Source organism: Saccopteryx bilineata, chromosome 4 (assembly GCF_036850765.1).
Source record: "Saccopteryx bilineata isolate mSacBil1 chromosome 4, mSacBil1_pri_phased_curated, whole genome shotgun sequence".
Lineage (NCBI taxonomy): Eukaryota > Metazoa > Chordata > Mammalia > Chiroptera > Emballonuridae > Saccopteryx > Saccopteryx bilineata.
The window spans coordinates 45,237,359-45,259,216 of NC_089493.1; the positions used below are offsets into that span (position 1 = coordinate 45,237,359).

Sequence of the window (21,858 nt, forward strand, 5' to 3'; positions counted from 1 at the left end):
TAGTTTGTTGAGATTTAATCTCTTGGAAGGGTACAGATCCATGACCTTTTATGATTCTTAGCTAAAAGCTCTGCAAAGCAATCATTTCAAAGCATGAAACTTTTTGTTTAGTTACTGTTTTTAAGCAATCACACTGAGTTCTGCATTTAGGTTTTATTCTATTCCAGTAAGACATGTAGTACATACTGTGATTTTGTTTTGGAAACTGTAGTGAGGCCATTGTGGGCTGTGCTTTTTCTTTTCCTTCTTATATAGTGAGACCGACAAAAACAGAGAAGAGAGGGAGATAAGATACATCAACTCATAATTGTGGCACCTTAGTTGTTCATTGATTGCTTTCCCATATGGGTCTTGACTGGGGACTCCACCCAAGACAGTGACCCCTTGCTCAAGCCAGTGACAATGGGGTCTTGTCTATGATCTCATGCTCAAGCTGGTGAGCCTGTGCTCAAGCCAGGGTTTTGAACCTGGGACCTCAACGTCCCAGGCTGATACTCTATCCAGTGCACTACCCTCCTGGTCAGGCTGTGGTTATGCTTTCTGATGTGCTCGTCCCTCACTGAAACTAGGTATGTTTTCTCTGAAAAGCTCTCTGTATCATTTTTTTTTTTTCTTTCATGACACTTGGAAATCCAAAAAGGTACTCATTAAATATTTTTGGCTAGTCAAGGGGGAATTAAATTTTCTAAAGGTAGCAAATATTTCTTACTAATGTACATTTGAGGAAAGTTATACATTGATAATTTTTCTCTTGACATGAACTATATTTATCAGTTTTTTTTTCAAGGATGTTTAACTATGGAGAGGTTCCCAATCAATTTAGACTTGTCTTGACAATATTTCCTACCTTTATTTTCCTTGTAGAATGGAAAATTGGTCACTGCTGCATCTAACAATACTGTTCAAGTTTACACATTTCCTGAAGGAGATCCAGATGGCATACTGACTCGCTTCACCACAAATGCAAACCATGTGGTCTTTAATAGTGATGGTGCAAAAATCGCTGCTGGATCTGGGTAAGGCTTTGATATCAGAAAAGGAAATAATGGTAGAACAGAATGACCTCATTTATTGCTTCCAGGGTAATGTTTTCAGGACTTAATGTTTTTGTTCACTTAATTTTTGTATTAAAGTCTTTAACTAGTAAAGTTTTGGGGGATAAACTTGTGCTTCTTGTAAACTGAGATATATATATAATAAATAATAAATTATATATATATATATATTGTTTTGCAGACAGTCTATTTATCAAATGAAAAAGATTGAGGAAAGATGATAGTTTGATACAAAATTTAAAAAATATTTCAGGTAGAACAGCCTGTAGGGTCAGGATGTTTGTGGTTTCCCTTGGTGGTTATTTGTTACGGAAAAAATGTAATTGGTGAGTTGCAGAGGTGGAGTAAAAGATATAGTCCTTCTAACAATGGTTAGGATTGTAGTTAGTTAGATAAGCAAATAACAGAAGCCTAAAATGTAACTCTGGGAGCCACTTAGGAAGTGTTTGTATTTTAACATAAAGGGAAATCTTGACTTGTGTTTTTAGCATGTTTATAGAGCAAAACTAAAAGGTCAGTTCATTAAATTTGGCTGTCATTGTCACAAGTTGCTATAAAGAAATTATGGCATTCTTGTGATTTTAAAATATTTGGGTCATAGCTTTTAAGAGAATCTTGTATTGGCTTTTATTCATGTCCATTACTCTTATTGTTAATAGTGACTTTCTAGTCAAAGTTGTGGATGTGATGGATTGCAGCCAACAGAAAACATTTCGAGGACACGATGCCCCTGTTTTAAGTCTTTCCTTTGATCCTAAGGACATCTTTCTGGTAATACTTTTCTGCTCTCTTTTTCGCTTTTTGATTGTTTAAAATTGTAGGAGAATTAGCAGAAAATTTCACACAGTTGATAAATTTCACACTTTGCTTTCTTAATTGGACCAGCTTCTGTATAGTATTGTGGTTATAACTATTGAGAAATGTATTGTTGTATTCCTGCAGGCATCAGCTAGTTGTGATGGATCTGTCAGAGTGTGGCAAATTTCAGATCAGGTAAACTAATCAATTTGAATTGAAAACTTTTAACCCATTTCTGTAATATATTGAGTGTCACATCATATTATTTGGTCAAATTAATAATACTTTTTCTTTATAGTTTCTTTTGAGTAGCATTAAATATGGTTTTGTGATAAAATTCTTAATCAGACTAATCAAAAAAAGACTAATTGCTTTTTTACTCAATCACAATATAGATTTGTATGTCATTTTTAGGTCTTCTAAATCAATGGGGGAAATTCAATTATTGTTTATTTACAAACTCCCTACCATCTGCTAGGTCCTAGATGTTGGAGATACAAAAATAAAATAAAAAATGGACCTCATTGATTTGGAGAGTCACATAACAACTATTCTTTTTTTCAAGTGAGAGGAGGGCAGATGGACTCCTGCATGTGGCCCAACCAGGATCCATCTGGCGACCCCCATCTGGGGCCAATGCTTTGCCCATTTGGAGCCATGCTTGCAGCTGAGCTATTTTTAGTGCCTAAAATGGAGGTTTCATGGAGCTATCCTCTACACCCAGGGCTGATGCGCTCAAAACAATTGAGACCTGGCTGCTAGAGGAGAACAGAGAGAGAGAGAGAGAGAGAAGGGAGAGGGAGTGGGTGAAGAAGCAGATGGTCACTTCTCCTGTGTGCCCTGACTGGGAATTGAACTGGGACATCCACACACCAGGCTGATGATGCTCTGCCACTGAGCCAGCCAACCAGGGCACATAACTATTCTAACTCAGCTTGATAAAAGTCCTTTTTTTTTTTTTTTTTTTTGCTTTTTTAAAAATATTTTGCTTGTGGCCCTGGCCGTGTGGCTCAGTGGTAGAGCATTGGCCTGGCGTGTAGGAGTCCCGGGTTCGATTTCCGTTCAGGGCACACAGAAGTGCCCATCTGCTTCTCCACCTCTCTTTCCCCTCCCGCAGCCGAGGCTCCATTGGAGCAAAGTTGGCAGCCTGGGCGCTGAGGATGGCTCTGGATGCAACAGAGCGATGCCCCGGATGGGCAGAGCATCGCCCCCTGGTGGGCGTGCCGGGTGGATCCCAGTCGGGCTCATGCAGGAGTCTGTCTGACTGCCTCCCTGTTTCCAACTTTAGAAAAATACAAAAAAAAAAAATATTTTGCTTGTGGTTTTTTTTTCCCCTTTATCTATTCTTGGTAAAAGTTTTAAAGGAGGTATGAAGAAAGTGCTCTCCTACATTGGCAGAGGAGACAGTTAATTCTTCCTGAGGCAATTAGAGAGGCTTTGGCATTTGTAGATATATGACTGATGAGAAAAATATCCCCCACCAATATGCCTAGATAGCCACAGTTTCTTTCTCAAATTGTTGAACTGTTTAGAAGGGTTGACTTTGACACTGTAACATTTTATAGTAAATCTCTAAAGTTTATTATTGTAAATACTTTAAGATTTTAATGTATTGGGGTTTTTTTGGTGTGTGTGTATGTATGTTTATTCAGTGAGTATAGTGTCTACTTATTCTACATAGAAAATGTTTCTTTTAATTATTTAAGAATTTTGCTCTTTAGAAAAGAGAGATTTTTGTTCTTTGTATGTCTGAAGTACTTTAATTTAGATAAATCAAAGTGTCATAATTAGATTAAAGTGAATTAAGTTGCCATTTTTGAGCTATATGTAAATTTAAAGAATACACCTATTAAATACATTTAGTTCTGAATATCTCTTGGGGAGAATTTTTATAAAGAGAAATAATTTTTATTTTAATCAGACATGTGCTGTTAGTTGGCCCCTGCTACAAAAATCGAATGATGTGGTAAATGCAAAATCAATCTGCAGACTTGCTTGGCAGCCAAAAAGTGGGAAGGTAAGTAAATCTTATATTTCAACCCTTTAAAAATTATTTGTTTTCGTTTTTATCAACTTTTAATGTAAGAATAATTTGAAAATTATAACTTTTTTTTTGAGCCCCTGGCCAACTAATTAATATTGAAACACTTTTAAGAAACATTCCAACCTTTTTAAAGAACATTTCAACTTTAAAGTATACACTTTGCATGATTGAATTAATTTTTTTATATTTCTTATATTCATGTTTAATAGAAGGACTCTGGAAATAGTCTTGCTGTGTACACACTATCACCTCTGTTTGACATTTTGGAGGTGTACTAGCAGATACAGGTAGACACTAGAAAGACATAAGTGTGACTGGAGGAAGAATATTGCTCTTCTGTAAATTGAAATGCTTGTATATAAGGAAATTCCAAGAAAATGAACTGGAGGAAAATATTAATAAAAATAATTGAGTAAGGTAGGTATATTCAAAACCAATAATTTATGTATAAACAACAGCCAATTAGAGACAGCCATTGTGGAAGAAACTAACACACTTTTTTTTTTTTTTTTTTAAACAGAGACAGAGAGTGTATCTCAGAGAGAGGGGACAGACAGGAACGAGAGAGATGAGAAGTATCAATCATTAGTTTTTCGTTGCGACACCTTAGTTCATTGATTGCTTTCTAATATATGCCTTGACCTTGGGACTACAGCAGACCAAGTAACCCCAGGCTCAAGCCAGTGACCTTGGGTCCAAGCTGGTGAGCCTCGCTCTAACCAGATGAGCCCACGCTCAAGCTGGCGACCTCTGGGTCTTGAACCTGGGTCCTCTGCATCCCAGTCTGACTCTCTATCTGTTGCGCCACCCCTTGGTCAGGCAACACACTTATTTTTTTAAAAATGTATATAAAATAGATAAATAGGGATAATTTAGTAAGAAATAGAAAAGCTCTGGATGAAGAGAACTTTAACGTGCTAGCAAGAGTTGAAGATTTGTTAAATAGAAAATTATATCCTATTAAAAAGAAAAATTTTTTTGAAGATTTTATTTATTTATTTATTTATTTTTGTATTTTTCTGAAAATACAAACAGGGAGGCAGTCAGACAGACTCCTGCATGCGCCCAACCAGGATCCACCTGGCATGCCCACCAGGGGTCGATGCTCTGCCCGTCCGGGGCGTCGCTCTGTTGCGACCAGAGCCACTCTAGCGCCTGGGGCAGAAGCCAAGGAGCCATCTTTTGCTCCAGTGGAGCCTCGGCTGCGGGAGGGGAAGAAAGAGACAGAGAGGAAGGAGAGGGGGAGGGGTGGAGAAGCAGATGGGCGCCTCTCCTGTGTGCCCTGGCCGGGAATCGAACCCGGGCCTTCCACACGCCAGGCCGACGCTCTACCACTGAGCCAACTGGCCAGGGCCTAAAGATTTTATTTATTGATTTTACAGAGAGAAGAAGAGGTGTAGAGCGAGAAATATCAATTCATAGTTGCTTCACTTTAGTTGTTCATTGATTGTTTGTTGTATGTGCCTTGACCAGGCAAGCCCAAGATTTCAGACCAATGTCCTTAGTGTTGTTGGTCGACACTTTACCTACTGCAACACCACAGGCTAGGCAAAAAGGAAAATTTTTTTTTAATTTATTTTTTATTTTTTGTATTTTCCTGAAGTTGGAAACCGGGAGGCAGTCAGACAGACTCCCGCATGCGCTCGACTTGGATCCACCCAGCACACCCACCAGGGGGCGATGCTTTGCCCATCTGGGGCGTTGCTCTGTTGCAACCAGAGCCATTCTAGAGCCTGAGGCAGAGGCCATAGAGCCATCCATCCTCAACACCCGGGCCAACTTTGCTCCAGTGGAGCCTTGGCTGTGGGAGGGGAAGAGAGAGACAGAGAGGAAGGAGAGGGGGAGGGGTGGAGAAGCAGATGGGCGCTTCTCCTGTGTGCCCTGGCCAGGAATCGAACCCGGGACTCTTGCACACCAGGCCGACGCTCTACCACTGAGCCAACCGTCCAGGGCCCAAAAGGAAATTTTTGATGTAAATATTTAGATATTCCATTAATGTTTCTGTAATATGGACAACATTCAAATATAGAATATCAGTAAGATGTTTGGGGAAATCATAATATGATTCTAAAGTCCATATGGAAAAGTAAAGTCTTAAAAAAGAACAGGAACAAAGTCTAATCCAGTAAGGATATAACATATTATGATGTTATGGAAATTAAAAGTTTGCTACTGACTTATGAATAAACAGATAACTACTAAACAGAGAAATGGATCCAGTATATATGGCAATTTAGTGTATGGTAAAGGTAGAGAAAAGGAGACTTAGTAACTGTATTGGCAAAGGGCATAAACCAGCAAGTGAGAGTCATTGAGGACCAACTTGGAGGCGTCCTACCACATGGTGAATCTGTTGTATTCTTTCAACTTTTCTGTATGTGTGAAATATTTCAGGAAAGATTAACATTTAATGATATAAAAAGTAAGTATTTTTGTCGGATAAAATTTTTCAGAGTCAAAAGACCAATAACAAACTGCAGGGGAAAGTTTGAAACAATATGAAAAAGCTAATTTCACTAATATACAAAGAGTTCTTATAAATCAATAGGATCCCAATAGAAAGATGGGAGGAGTACCCTCCTAGTTGCTGCTGCACAAGTCTTGAGATTTATGGATTGCTTGATAAAGCTAATTAGGTCTTCAGAAAGAAGAAAATGAAAGGTAGACAAGGACATGAGCAGATAGTGTACAGAAAAAGATAAAGCAGATGTTTTTTAAAATACTTTTTAAAATTTATTGATTTTTAGAGAGACATCCGTATGTTGTTCCACTTATTTATGCATTCATTGGCTGATTCTTGTATGTGCCCTGATTGGGGATCAAACCCACAACCTTGGTGTATTGGGATGATGCTCTAACCAACTGAGCTACCAAGCCAGGGCTTACAGGTGGCTTTTAATATGTGAAAATATATGCAGCCTTTCATATTAAAAAAATACAAATTGAAGCTACAGTGATAGTCTATTTTTCATTTGTCAGATGGTCAAAGATCAAAGTTTTGATTATATACTATGTGGAAGAGAATGTGGTTGTTTTTTATCAGAATTAAAGACCAACATTACAACTTCTAGGCTTATATTCTTTTTTTTTTTGTATTTTTCTGAAGCTGGAAACAGGGATAGTCAGACAGACTCCCGCATGCGCCTGACCGGGATCCACCTAGCACGCCCTCCAGGGGTGATGCTCTGCCCACCAGGGGGCGATGCTCTGCCCCTCCGGGGCGTCGCTCTGCCGCGACCAGAGCCACTCTAGCGCCTGGGGCAGAGGCCAAGGAGCCATCCCCAGCGCCCGGGCCATCTCCGCTCCAATGGAGCCCTGGCTACAGGAGGGGAAGAGAGAGACAGAGAGGAAGGAGGAGGGGTGGAGAAGCAAATGGGCGCCTCTCCTATGTGCCCTGGCCGGGAATCAAACCCGGGTCCCCCGCACGCCAGGCCGACGCTCCACCGCTGAGCCAACCGGCCAGGGCCTAGGCTTATATTCTATAAGCTTCTTTATGCATATGCACTCTTATAACAAAAATGTTGCACCATTGTTTATAGGATCAAAAGATTGAAAATATTCAAAAAGTTCATTAATAGGAGATTAGTTAAATAAATTGTGGTATTCTTGAAAGTGAAATATTCAGCATCTGTCAGAATGAGGTATATCTGTATGTCCTCACATGGAATAATCTTCAGTGACATTATGGTAAGTAAAAAACATTAAGCTGTAGAACAGTAGGTTTAGAGAAATGCATCTGTTTATTGTGTGTATACTTGAGTATATGTACATAAACATTCTTGTATAGCTTATGCTTATATTTGCCCTCAGGAAGTAGAAACCAAATTTAGGTATGAAAGGGGGACTTGCTTTTCAATATATTCCCTCTGTGTCGTGTGAACTTTTACGAGTGCACATCTGTGTTAAGATAATAAATAGTTGGGAAATCCAGTATGCATTTTTTTTTTGCTTACAAAACATTAATCCAATTAATTTAAAATTAATAAAATTAAGTTTCCTGTTTGTAAATAATACTTTTTTTGACAAGCATGGAAGAATATACCATTTTTATTTTTTCTACTAGTCTATTTGGAAGAATATATAGGAAGATAAATTTTCTGTTTTTAAGATTTTCAAAGTATTCTGTCTCTGTTCTTTTCTTCCAATAAATTAGATGAATTTTTTGATTCGAAAGGCTAAGATACATTAAGAAATAGTATTAAAAATACTAGTAAATACAAGTACTCTGTTTTTCAATATAAGCAGTAGAACAGGGGTCCCCAAACTACGGCCCCCTAAGGCCATTTATCCGGCCCCCACCACACTTCTGGAAGGGGCACCTCTTTCATTGGTGGTCAGTGAGAGGAGCACATTGACCATCTCATTAGCCAAAAGCAGGCCCATAGTTCCCATTGAAATACTGGTCAGTTTGTTGATTTAAATTTAGTTGTTCTTTATTTTAAATATTGTATTTGTTCCCATTTTGTTTTTTTACTTTAAAATAAGATATGTGCCGTGTGCATAGGGATTTGTTCATAGTTTTCTTTGTAGTCCGGCCCTCCAGCAGTCTGAGGGACAGTGAACTGGCCCCCTGTGTAAAAAGTTTGGGGACCCCTGCAGTAGAGTGACCATCACCTGTTCTTTGCTTGTCAGAATTTTAAGTAATTTTCTGGGTTTTGTTTTAGTTGCTAGTTACAATACACATATGTTTTATAAACTTATTTAGATGAATTTTCTGCCTTCTTTCTCTTCAAATTTAACTTAATGTAATGTTTAATCTGTTCATCTTTTCTAATAGTTACTAGCAGTTCCTGTGGAAAAATCTGTTAAGCTATATAGAAGAGAAACTTGGAGTAATCAGTTTGATCTTTCAGATAATTTCATATCTCAGGTAGGTTTTTTAAGTGACACTTTCAGTAGGCTAAAGGGAATATTCAGTGGATACTTGGCCTAAATACAGTTGCAGTTAAATATTGTTAAAAATGGAGAACTCTAGACTGTTGTACATGTGTCTGCATTCCACCTTCTTCCGTTCTTCAGTTAGCCATAACTGGACAGTAGGTAGGACTTTGCTAGGTCCTGACTCTTCTTCTTTGTCAAATTTATAACAAAATCTTTTAATTTGTAAGAATTCAAATTTAACCCTAGCATAATGTTAGAACAAGTTATCCTCACATTCTCAGTAATCAACCTTTAATTAATTAATTAATTAATTAACAGACAGAGAGAGGGACTAATGGAGACAGATGGGCAGGAAGGGAGAGAGATGAGAAGTATCAATTCTTGGCTGTAGCACCTTAGTTGTTCATTGATTGCTTTCTCAAATGTGCCTTGACTGGGGGGCTACAGCAGAGCAAGTGACCCCTTGCTCAGGCCAGTGACTTTGGGCTTCAAGCCAATGACCTTTGGGCTCAAGCCAGCGACCATGAGCTTATGTCTATGATCCCATGCTCAAGCCAGCAACTCTGTGCTTAAGCTGGTGAGCCCATGCTCCAACCAGATGAGCCCGCACTCAAGCTGGCAACCTGGGGGTTTTGAACCTAGGTCCTCCATGTCCCAGTCAGACGTTCTATCTACTGCGCCACCACCTGGTCAGGTCGAGAGGCTTGACCTTTATTTTTAAATGAGTTTTACTGAGACTTGCAATCATAGGCTCTGGAATTTTAGAGTAGAAAGAGTTGTTGGTCTATATTCTCACCCTCTCACACAACACCTATTTTGCAGCTAAGGAAATAGAGGCCTAGTAGGTGAGCATTGGTGCTTACTAAGGTTGACTTCACTTACTAATTCTCTTTATCTTGATGGTAACTGCTAACAGGATACCTTGTGTTATATCTTTCCAGGATAATAACATTTTATTAGATTTTTCTTTTAAAAGTGTACTAGTATAATTTTCTCATGATAAATTAATAGCTGCTCGTGATAAATGAAAATTATTCAAAGAGAACAAAGTAAGCAAACTTTCTCTTTTCATTTATATATCATCTAATTAGAAGTTACATGGAATATATTGAATAAGGTTATAAATATTTGAATTTGGTAAGATGAGTGTTTAGTTTTAAATTATAAAAAGTTGTTATTTGTTTTTTTTTATAGACTCTCAATATAGTAACATGGTCTCCTTGTGGGCAATATTTAGCTGCAGGGAGTATTAATGGTTTAATTATAGTTTGGAATGTGGAAACCAGAGATTGCATGGAAAGGTATGATTCAATATGTCTTTTGCCTCTTATTTCAATTAGACTTTTGTTTGTCTTATGAGACATTTCAAATTTGTAATGATTAGATTGTCAAAATGCAAATGAAAACCTATTGGTGTGTCAAAAGTCATGTAACTTTTTTATTGATTGGTTGGTTTGACCATTTTATTTTTTAATTACAGTTGACGTTTAGTATTACTTATTTATTTTTTCTTAAGTGAGAAGCGGGGAGGCAGAAAGACAGACTCTCGCATGCACCCCAACTGGAGATCCACCCAGCAAGCCCCTTACCTGGTGATGCTCTGCGCATCTGGGCTGTTGCTCTGTTGCTTGGCAACTGAGCTTTTTTAGCACTTGAGATGAGGCTATGGAGCAGTCTTCAGCGCCCGGGGCCAACTTGCTCAACCATTCAAGCCCTGCTGCTGGAGTGGAAGAGAGAGAGAGAAAGGAAGGGGAGTTGTTGTGGAGAAGCAGATGGTCACTTCTCCTGTGTGCCCTGACTGGGAATCAAACGCGGGACATCCATATGCCAGGCCGATGCTCTACCACTGAGCCGGCCAACCCCCCCCCAGTCTGCCCTCCCCAATATTTAGTATTATTTTATATTAGTTTCAGGTTTATAGCATAGTGGTTACACAATTATATAATTTATGAAGTGATCCCCCCAATAATTCAGGTATTAATCTGGCACCATATATACTATAGTTATTAATATTTAACATTTTTTAACTAAAATTTACCTTTTAAAGAAATGTATAGTTTATATTTTTCTTTTCTTTTTTTTTTTTTTTTTTTTTTTGTATTTTTCTGAAGCTGGAAACTGGGAGAGACAGTCAGACAGACTCCCACATGCGCCCGACCGGGATCCACCCGGCACGCCCACCAGGGGTGACGCTCTGCCCATCCTGGGCGTCGCTATGTTGCGACCAGAGCCACTCTAGTGCCTGAGGCAGAGGCCACAGAGCCATCCCCAGCGCCCGGGCCATCTTTGCTCCAATGGAGCCTTGGCTGCGGGAGGGGAAGAGAGAGACAGAGAGGAAGGAGAGGGGGAGGGGTGGAGAAGCAGATGGGCGCTTCTCCTGTGTGCCCTGGCCGGGAATCGAACCCGGGACTTCTGTACACCAGGCCGACGCTCTACCACTGAGCCAACCGGCCAGGGCCAGGTTTATATTTTTCTTGACAGTATTTTAAGAACTTATTTTTTTCATTTTTAGGGTGAAACATGAGAAAGGTTATGCAATTTGTGGGCTGGCCTGGCATCCTACGTGTGGTCGGATAGCTTATACTGATGCAGAAGGAAATCTGGGGCTCCTGGAGAATGTTTGCTACCCCGATGGGAAGACATCAAGCAGTAAGGTAATGAGGAATATGGTAGAACAATTTTTCCAAAGTCTTTCTGTGGGTGTATGGATTTGGAAAGCAGCACAAACTACATTGCTTTCTTGGAAAATTACAATTTGTGTGACTATATTAGGTGCTCGGTAATGATCCTGTAGTAAAGAAAACTGTTTAAACTTGTTTAACCTAATGTTTCCCAAATACATTTTACTAAGAAACTGTTTTTCCTCCAAATAATGCCTATTAATATTCTTCAACTTCCCAAAGGATACCTTTTGTGAAATACTGTTGTTGTTTTTTTTCTGTCCGGGTGTTCTGGGGATTGTTAATTAAATACAGACATGCTTCGGACATATTGCGCGATCAGTTCCAGACCGCTGCAATGAAGCCAATGTCACATAAAACAAGTCACAAAAATCTTTTGGTTCTTCCACTGCATTTAAAAATTATGTTTATACTATACTGTAGTCTGTTAAGTATGCAAAGCATTATGTCTAAAAAACAATGTACATATTGCACTTAATACTTTATTGCTAAAAGATGTTAACCATCTTCTGGGCCTTAAATGTGTCATAATGTTTTTGGCGATCAAGGGTTTTTACCTTTAATTTGTAAAAAAATGTGATATCTGGGAAGCACTATAAATTGCAGTGTGCCTGTAAATGTTTTATAGATAAAAATTAGAGGCTGTGTAGAGGACTTTTTATTTTTATAATGCTGTTTAATTTATATTCATGTATCACATTGATAAAAACAAAAAATGAATTGAGAAAACATTTTTAGTTCAAAGGTCGTATAAAACCTATCTACTACCCAGAATGGCTCACTTTCTCCTTTTTTCTTTTATTTATCACAGTACATAATTTTTTCTCACAAGAACTTAACACTTTATGGGCCTCACCATAGATGTAAGGGAAAAACCCTTATTTTCCAATTAAGAAAAACCCAAAATTTTTTTTTTACTAACTTGACTACATAAACTTTTCGAACTATGGATGAAATACTTACATAACTTCTTATAACATGTAGTTTTTCATTACTTATATTAAATTAAATATGTGAATTTAGAAGTATTTCTTGTCCTCTCATTTTATTAAACATTTGTTTTCCAGAACACAATCATGTACTTTGACCCAAAAGGTTGTGCTAGTCTCTTTTGAATTTATTTGATTTTCTTATACCAAACTATAAGTTTTTATTGGCTTGACATTTGTACAGTGTTCATTCATCCTATAGGAGTAATTTGTGATCTCTACAATGTACCTGCTTACTATTTCACTTTTTTAAGTGATCTTAAAAGCTATTTATAATGATATTCAGTACATGCAATGGTATGTTTATATTTCTAGGAATCAATGACTAACTCACTTGAATTTCTTTGCCTCTTTTGTTTTTTTTGTTGGTTCTATTCCTTTTACTTCTATAAGAAATTTAAAAAAAGTATCTTACCGAATTAGTATTTTGTTCAAAATTAAAGTAAATGAGAGAATATTTTATAATTAGGGACTTGTGACTTCTTTTCTGGAGAATGACTTTTGAGGAATAAAGCCTTGCCTCACTTTACCTGTCTGCCCTATACTTCTGCCCCATTCATAGACTATAAGACATTTAAAGTAAGGACTCTTATATAAACATAATCTTCATAAATACACTTACTAATTTATCAGGGCATTTGTTTAGTAGAGTTTATAGGTGCATATTAAAAGATGGCCTTTTGAGTAAGTTTATCAAAATAGTTCACTAATACCTTCTAATTTGTATTAATTTGTTCAAGGTACCTAGCAGAGTGGAAAAGGATTACAATGATCTTTTTGATGGAGATGATATGAGTAATGCTGGTGATTTTGTAAATGACAATGCAGTTGAGACCCACCCTTTTTCAAAAGGGACTTTCAATGACGATGAGGATGATGATATCATGTTGGCTTCAGGTCGTCCTAGACAGCGAAGTCACTTCCTCGAAGATGATGAAAACTCAGTTGGTATGAATTGACTTATGGGTGTGATGGTTCATCCTGTCGATTAATCTTTTCAATTTTTTAAAATAATTTATTTACTGATTTTAGAGAGAGGAGAAAGAGAGAAAGGGGGATCGGAAACATCAACTCATAGTCATTGCTTCTCTTATGTGCCCTGACAGGACAAGCTTGGGGTTTTAAACCAGCAACCTCAGCATTCCAGGTCAATGCTTTATCCACTTATTTAAAGTCATAATTGACTTTATACACTGGAGCTAAAGTAGTACATACAGTGAAATTTGTAGCATTAAGTACTTATGTTAGAAAATTTGTCAGATTAATGAGCTAACTTTTTGCTTTGGCAAACTAGAAAAAGAAGAGGAAACTACAAGCAAGCATGAGAAGGAAATAATAAAAGTAGAATTCAATGAATTTGACAATAATAAAACTATTTAAAAAGTCAATGAAACGAAAAGTTATTTCTTTCAAAAGATTAGTAAAGATGGATAAATATCTTTTTTAGCTGATCAGGAAAGAAAGAAAACACAAATGGCTGATACAGGTAATGAGAAAAGGGTCATAACCATAGATCCTATAGACATACATAGTCTAGTGTGGGAGCCACTAGTCTCATGTGGTTAATGAGTCCTTGAAATGTGGCTCCTACAAATTAAGAGGTGATGTTTAGTGTATAATGCAACCAAGTTGTCAAGAATAGTATATACAAAACAGCCCTGGCCAGGTGCCTCAGTGGAGCACCTAGGTTGCACTCATCTCGGTGCACCTACGTTGTGGGTCCTCCTGGTCAGGGCACGTATGAGAAGCAATGATAGTACAACCAGATAGGACAACTGGGTGGAAGTGCAAGCTGATACTTCTTTCTCACTCCCCCCAAATCAATGGAAACTTTTTTTTAAAAAGAATAGTATGAAAAAATAAAATATCTTAGTCATTTTTTACATTGAGTACATGCTAAAATTATATTTTAAATTCAATTTATTAGAATTGTCCCTGTTTTTGCTTTTAAAAATATGGGTACTAGAAAATTTTAAATTACATATGTAGCTCATGTGTTTCTGTAAGATAGCACTGCTATTAATATCATAAAGATAATAGAATATTACGAGCAACTTTGTGCCTATAAATTTAACAACTTAGATGAAGTGGACAAATTATTTGAAAGATACAAACTCCCAAGCTAACTCAAGAAGAAATAGTAACCTGAATAGTACTATATTTGTTAAAGAAATTGAGTTTGTAATTAAAAACCTTCAAATAAAGTGCCTACTATAACAACTTACATGCTAAAATTATGCATTTGAATTTTGCCCGGTAAAATGCCAAGGTACTGTGGTAACTGTGCTGTATTTAAATCATATTGGCTTTATATAATAACAGTCCTCAAATGATTTGGTCTCAAGAGCTCATTATACTTATAAAAATGTTTGAGGACCCCAAAGAGCATTTTTTTATTAAGTTAAGCTATTGCTATTTACCATGTTAGGAATTAAAACTGAGAAATTTAAAAAAATTTTATTAACTTTAAAATGACATTAATAAACTTATTATAGGTAAACAAATAATATATATATCTTACTTTTTTTATTCAGTGAGAGGAGGGGAGGCAGAGACAGACTCTTGCTTGTGCCCCAACTGGGATCCACTGGCAAGCCCACTAGGGGGCGATGCTCTTCCCATCTGGAGTGTTGCTCTGTTGCTAAGCAGCTGAGCTCTTCTTAGAGCCAGAAGCTGGCCTTGAAGCCATTCTCAGCACCTGGGCCAATTCACTCCAATCAAGCCAAGGCTGCAGAGGAGCAGGGGGAGAGAGAGAAGCAAGAGGAGGAGGGGTGGAGAAGCAAATGGGCATTTCCCCTATGTACCCTGACCAGGAATTGAACCCAGTACATCCACGTGCTAGGCCAACGCTCTACCACTAAGCCAACTGGCCAGAGCAAGTAAATAATATTTTTTAATGAGAAACAAAAAGTAAGAAATATAGCATTATTTTCCTTTTTTTGCACATTTCTGTAATGTCTGGAATAGAAACAGCTAGATTCTCATCTGCTTCTGGATTCAGTCTATGACTATATATTATTTTTGTAGGAAGTATATGAATAAAAATCAGTCACACACAAATACAGTGTGTCCGTAAAGTCATGGTACACTTTTGACCGGTCACAGGAAAGCAACAAAAGACGATAGAAATGTGAAATCTGCACCAATTAAAAGGAAAACCCTCCCAGTTTCTGTAGGATGATGTGGCAGCATGTGCGCATGCACAGATGATGGCGTAACATCATGTATACAGCAGAGCAGCCCACGGCCATGCCAGGCGCGATGTGGATGGTACAGAGGAAAGTTCAGTGTGTTCTGTGGCTCGCTAAATTCAAATCCGTGACCAAAGTGCAATGTGAATATCGACGCGTTTATAACGAAGCGCCACCACATAGAAATAACATTACTCGGTGGGATAAGCAGTTGAAGGAAACTGGCATTTTGGTGGAGAAACCCCGTTCTGGTAGGCCATCAGTCAGTGACGAGTCTGTAGAGGTTATACAGAATAGCTACCTAAGGAACCCTAAAAAATCTGTGCGTGAGCCCACATCGAACTGCACTGAGTAGGTATGAAACTGGGAGAGTCTTTCTTTTATTTGGTGCAGATTTCACATTTCTATCATCTTTTGTTGCTTTCCTGTGACCGGTCAAAAGTGCACCATGACTTTACGGACACACTGTATGTAGTTTGAAAAGGAAGAAGTATTTTACTAGCCTATTCAAACAACTGAGGATGTTCTTTGATACATCATACTTATTTATGTACACTTCCCATTTTAGCACAGAGAACATGTTTTAAAAATGTGTGCAAGGATCAAGATTTAATAAGATTATATTTTTACTGCAATTGAGTGGTGGTTAACAAAGGCATTGACCACTGCTACTGATTGGTGCCCCATCTCGGTTAACGCTAAGGCCTCAGCACTTTTACCTCCATCGCTTTTGCACCATCGCTGCGAATGTTAACACAGTGAAGGGGGCACATAGCATGTTAGTATTACTAAGTCTGAGTGGAAAGGCAATTAGATTTCATTATGGTTTTCTTTTTCGCAGTCATTGGCATTTATTATTCTCCAATTATAATCCTTTGTGTTTTAGATATTACAATGCTAAAAACTGGTTCTAGTCTTCTCAAAGAGGAGGAGGAAAATGATCAAGCAGACGGCATTTACAATCTACCACTTGTTACATCCCAAAGGCCAGTGTATGATGGGCCTATGCCAACTCCCCAGCAAAAGCCCTTTCAATCTGGTTCCACACCTTTGCATCTCACTCACAGGTTCATGGTAAGCCTTGGTCTACAACTTAACTTTAAGTAATTTTATCTCACTACAGCTAATTAGTTTGGTAAAATATATTTAATTTTTAAAAAATATTTTTAAAACTGTCCTGGAGCCTGACCAGGCGGTGGTGCAGTGGACAGAGCATTGGACTGGGATGCATAGGACCCAGGTTCGAGACCCCAAGGTCGCCAGCTGGAGCCCAGGCTCATCTGGTTTGAGCAAAGCTCACCAGCTTGAACCCAAGGTCGCTGGCTTAAGCAAGGGGTCACTCAGTCTGCTGTAGCCCCATGGTCAAGGCACATATGAGAAAGCAATCAATGAACAAGTAAGGTGTCGCAACACGCAACAAAAAACTAATGATTGATGTTTCTCATCTCTCCGATCCTGTCTGTCTGTCCCTGTCTATCCCTTTCTCTGACTCACTGTCTCTGTAAAAAAATAAAAATAAATAAAACTGTCCTGGAGAACTTTGGTTAATTTTGTGGTAGAATTACTTTATGATTAACTCACAGCCTTTGTCTTAGTTCAACTTTATTATTGAAAATTGTGTTAAATAAAATTTTGCTCTGCAAAATGATATATAATGAACCTAACTAAATATAACTGTATATCTTATAATACCTCTTGGCTATACTTCTAAACCTTATTTCTTATATTAGTCTTTATATAAGAGATTGTACTGACTCCAAAATGCTACTTGTTAGAAGGCAGCTCTTATAGTTCATTAGGTGACACATCTATAAAAATAACAATTTGCCACTTTTCCCCCACCCTACCCTCAGGAATGAGAGTTCCCCAAAAATAAAGATTTTTCTGTTTTGTTTACTGATAACACTTAGAACAAGTCATGCATGACACAGTAGGCATTAAATATATATTTCCTGAATGGTTAAATAAATACTAGCTTTTTGTCTTAAGTTTGAGAGCTAAAAAGTTTACTGTTTTGATTTGTTAATTATTTGAGGTTTTCCACTGAGGACTTGTCCTTTTTGAACAGTGTAGGCCTGGGAGAAATTTGTATATAAATACTAAAGGTGATATTTTATTTTATTTTATTTTTTTACAGAGACAGAGTGAGAGTCAGAGAGAGGGACAGACAGGGACAGACAGGAATGGAGAGAGATAAGAAGCATCAATCATCAGTTTTTTGTTGCAACAACTTAGTTGTTCACTGATTGCTTTCTCATATGTGCCTTGACCGTGGGCCTTCAGCAGACCAAGTAACCCCTTGCTCAAGCCAGCGACGTTGGGTCCAAGCTGGTGAGCTTTGCTCAAATCAGATGAGCCCACACTCAAGCTGGCAACCTCGGGTCTTGACCCTGGGTTCTTCCACATCCCAGTCTGATGCTCTATCCACTGCACCACTGCCTGGTCAGACGATGTTTTATTTTAATAAAACTTTGTGTCAGTAATCAAGTAAAGTTTTAAATTTTTATTATTGTCAACTATTATTTATATAAAGTTATATTTGTGGTAGAGAAAAGGAAACACTAGGGCAGGGGTCCCCAAACTTTTTACACTGGGGCCAGTTCACTGTCCCTCAGACCGTTGGAGGGCCAGACTATAAAAAAAACTATGAACAAATCCCTATGCACACTGCACATATCTTATTTTAAAGTAAAAAAACAAAACGGGAACAAATACAATATTTAAAATAAAGAACAAGTAAATTTAAATCAAACTGACCAGTATTTCAATGGGAACTATGGACCTGCTTTTGGCTAATGAGATGGTCAACGTGCTTCTCTCACTGACCACCAGTGAAAGAGGTGCCCCTTCTGGAAGTGTGGCGGGGCCCGGATAAATGGCCTTAGGGGGCCGCATGCGGCCCATGGGCCATAGTTTGGGGACCCCTGCACTAGGGCCTGTTGTGAGTCTGTAGTGTGTGTATATCAGTAGAACGTAAGTTTTCCAAAATAATATTGATTTATGTTGCCTTAGAATGTATTTATTTTTGTAATATAAACCAGTTATTTGAAACAGAAAAATATGCTGTCATTTACAACCATACTTTAAATAAATTTTTGAAATGTTCCTTTTTGAGGAATACTATATAATGGTTTGGTTGTTCAAAGGCCAGTTCTAAAGTGGGTTTTGTTTTGTTTTGTTTTATTTTTTTGTATTTTTTTTTTGTATTTTTCTGAAGCTGGAAACGGGGAGAGACAGTCAGACAGACTCCCGCATGTGCCCGACCGGGATCCACCTGGCATGCCCACCAGGGGGCAACGCTATGCCCACCAGGGGGCGATGCTCTGCCCCTCCGGGGCATCGCTCTGTTGCGACCAGAGCCACTCCAGCGCCTGGGGCAGAGGCCAAGGAGCCATCCCCAGTGCCCGGGCCATCTTTGCTCCAATGGAGCCTCGGCTGCGGGAGGGGAAGAGAGAGACAGAGAGGAAGGAGAGGGGGAGGGGTGGAGAAGCAGATGGGTGCTTCTCCTGTGTGCCCTGGCCGGGAATCGAACCCAGGACTTCTGCACGCCAGGCCGACGCTCTACCACTGAGCCAACCGGCCAGGGCCCTAAAGTGTTTTTTAAATGAGAATAATGTAATTAAACATAATAAATGAAATATCCCATTTCCTAATAAATTTGTGTGTATGTACCTTCTTTTCATGAAGAGCAGAATAATTAGTTATTGTAACTGATGATACTACCGTCAGCTAAAACTATTTAGAAGTAGATGAGCTGTGTTTGCCCCTATAACTTAAACCTTGATACAGACTGAATTTTATACCACTTTAGCCTACTGATTCTCAGAGCTTCAGTTTTTCTCAGATTTGTATTTAACCTTACATGTTTTTAGGTGTGGAACTCTATTGGAATCATTCGCTGCTACAATGATGAGCAAGACAATGCCATAGATGTGGAGTTCCATGATACGTCCATACACCATGCAACTCACTTATCAAACACTTTGAATTATACAATAGCAGATCTTTCCCATGAAGCTATTTTGTTGGCATGTAAAAGCACGGAAGAACTAGCCAGGTAAAGTTGGCATTAGGAAGAATTTGTTACTGGGCATCATGATTAGTTTATTTATGTGTAACGTCAAATATGAAAGTTTGATTGTTTCTACCTTGTTTTAATTTTTAGCAAGCTTCACTGTCTACACTTTAGTTCTTGGGATTCAAGCAAAGAGTGGATAGTAGACATGCCGCAGAATGAGGATATTGAAGCCATATGTCTTGGTCAGGGATGGGCTGCCGCCGCCACGAGTGCCTTGCTCCTTCGGTTGTTCTCCATTGGAGGTGTTCAGAAAGAGGTCTTCAGTCTTCTGGGGCCGGTGGTGTCAATGGCAGGACATGGAGAACAGCTTTTCATTGTATATCATAGAGGTAGACTTTTTCAGTCTCTTATAATTTTACCATAATTTAAAGTTAATGGGAATTACTTGAGCTTTTTTTTCCTTTCTTTTTGTTTTGCATTATAAACCTCCTTTTGCATTTATTTTAGCATTTGGATCTGTGTAATTTTTAGATGTATAGAATTTTATTGTATTCACTAATAATGAAAATGAAAACATTTTGTTTATAGAACTATATTAGAGAAAAAATTTCAAGATAGAGTTTTTGGGTTTTTTTTGTATTTTTCTGAAGCTGGAAACAGGGAGAGACAGTCAGACAGACTCCCGCATGCGCCCGACCGGGATCCACCCGGCACGCCCACCAGGGGGCGATGCTCTGCCCCTCCGGGGCGTCGCTCTGTTGCGACCAGAGCCACACTCTAGTGCCTGGGGCAGAGGCCGAGGATCCATCCCCAGTGCCCGGGCCATCTTTGCTCCAATGGAGCCTTGGCTGTGGGAGGGGAAGAGAGAGACAGAGAGGAAGGAGAGGGGGAGGGGTAGAGAAGCAGATGGGCGCTTCTCCTGTGTGCCCTGGCCAGGAATCGAACCCGGGACTTCTGCACGCTAGGCCGACGCTCTACCACTGAGCCAACCGGCCAGGGCCAAGATAGAGTTTTGTTACTTCCATGTCTGTATCTTAAAAGACTTTTCAGAGTTTAAATGCCTTGATAATTAAATTAGCTAGTATGAAAGACCAAAATAGCTTTGATGTGCCTTTTTAAAAATTGCTGCTTTCTTCTTCTCACCTCGTAGTCTCTCTTCAGTCCCCACAGGTACGCTCAACCTGGTTTTATCAAGGTTACCAATGATTTCTTTATGCTTATTTTTTAGAATAATTCTATTGGAAATATTTTCTTATCTGGATTTCTGTGACATCACTCTCCCAGGTGTTTTTTTTCTCACTGATAGATCCTTTAGCTATAGTATTTTTCTGGCTTCTCCTTCTGTGCTGACCCATGAAGTGCCCTAAAACTCTTTAGCACTCTCTTGGTCAGGAACTTTTAGTCTTTTGACTGCTTAGCCATAATAAGAAATACATTCTATGTTCTGAATGTACCTGCAAATGTAACTGAAATAAAAGTCTAATGGGCAATATTTACTCTTTTAGGTGAGAGATGTGAAGATAGTTAGGCAGATTCCGGTATGTGCCCCTACTGGGATCTACTGAGCAACCCCCATCATGGGCTGATACTCAAGTATGGAGCTATTTTTAGCACCTGAGGCTGACGTGCTCAGACCAACCAAGCCATCCTCAGCATCCAGGGCCACGCTGAAACAAATAGAGCCACTGGCTGCAGGAGTGGGAGAGAAGCAGATGGTCACTTCTCCTGTGTGCCCTGACAGGGAATCAAACCTGGGACATCTTTACTTGGGCCGATGCTCTATCCACTGAGCCACTGCCCAGGGCAATATTTACTCTTGGATTTCAGTTTTCTTTAAATGATGGTTGCAACTCTAAATTTATTTCATGACTCATAAGTCAAAAAATGTTTGAGAAACTATACTAGGGAATCTCATTATGACCCACATCTTTAAATACATCCATGTGTTTGTTAATATCACCAGCCCTACTCTCTTTTTGTGTTTTTAGACTTCCCACTTGAAATCTATATAGGTTTGATACACATCTCAAACTTGACTCAGCCATAATAAAACCTTTGATAGAGGTTTTCCCTCCAAACTTGCTTCTTTCTTAGTTACCCCATCTTGGTAAACAGCATACTGTCAATCCAGGTGCTCAAGCTAGGAATCTAAGAGTTATCCTTGAATCTTCTCTTTCACTCATCTCCCAAATCAGCTCTTG

At 38.7% G+C, this 21,858-nt stretch overlaps 1 protein-coding gene across 1 annotated transcript in view; it reads left to right on the forward strand.

Annotated features, from left to right (window-relative positions):
* WDHD1 (WD repeat and HMG-box DNA binding protein 1) overlaps positions 1-21,858 on the forward strand; it is a 68,715-nt gene that overhangs the window by 16,385 nt on the left and 30,472 nt on the right. Inside the window, exons 5-15 of the mRNA XM_066277873.1 lie at positions 865-1,016; positions 1,715-1,826; positions 1,998-2,048; positions 3,775-3,870; positions 8,675-8,767; positions 9,973-10,079; positions 11,291-11,432; positions 13,189-13,396; positions 16,526-16,713; positions 19,512-19,696; positions 19,805-20,046. Of these exons, the coding sequence (XP_066133970.1) occupies positions 865-1,016; positions 1,715-1,826; positions 1,998-2,048; positions 3,775-3,870; positions 8,675-8,767; positions 9,973-10,079; positions 11,291-11,432; positions 13,189-13,396; positions 16,526-16,713; positions 19,512-19,696; positions 19,805-20,046 (1,576 nt within the window). The remainder of the gene's footprint in view (positions 1-864; positions 1,017-1,714; positions 1,827-1,997; positions 2,049-3,774; positions 3,871-8,674; positions 8,768-9,972; positions 10,080-11,290; positions 11,433-13,188; positions 13,397-16,525; positions 16,714-19,511; positions 19,697-19,804; positions 20,047-21,858) is intronic.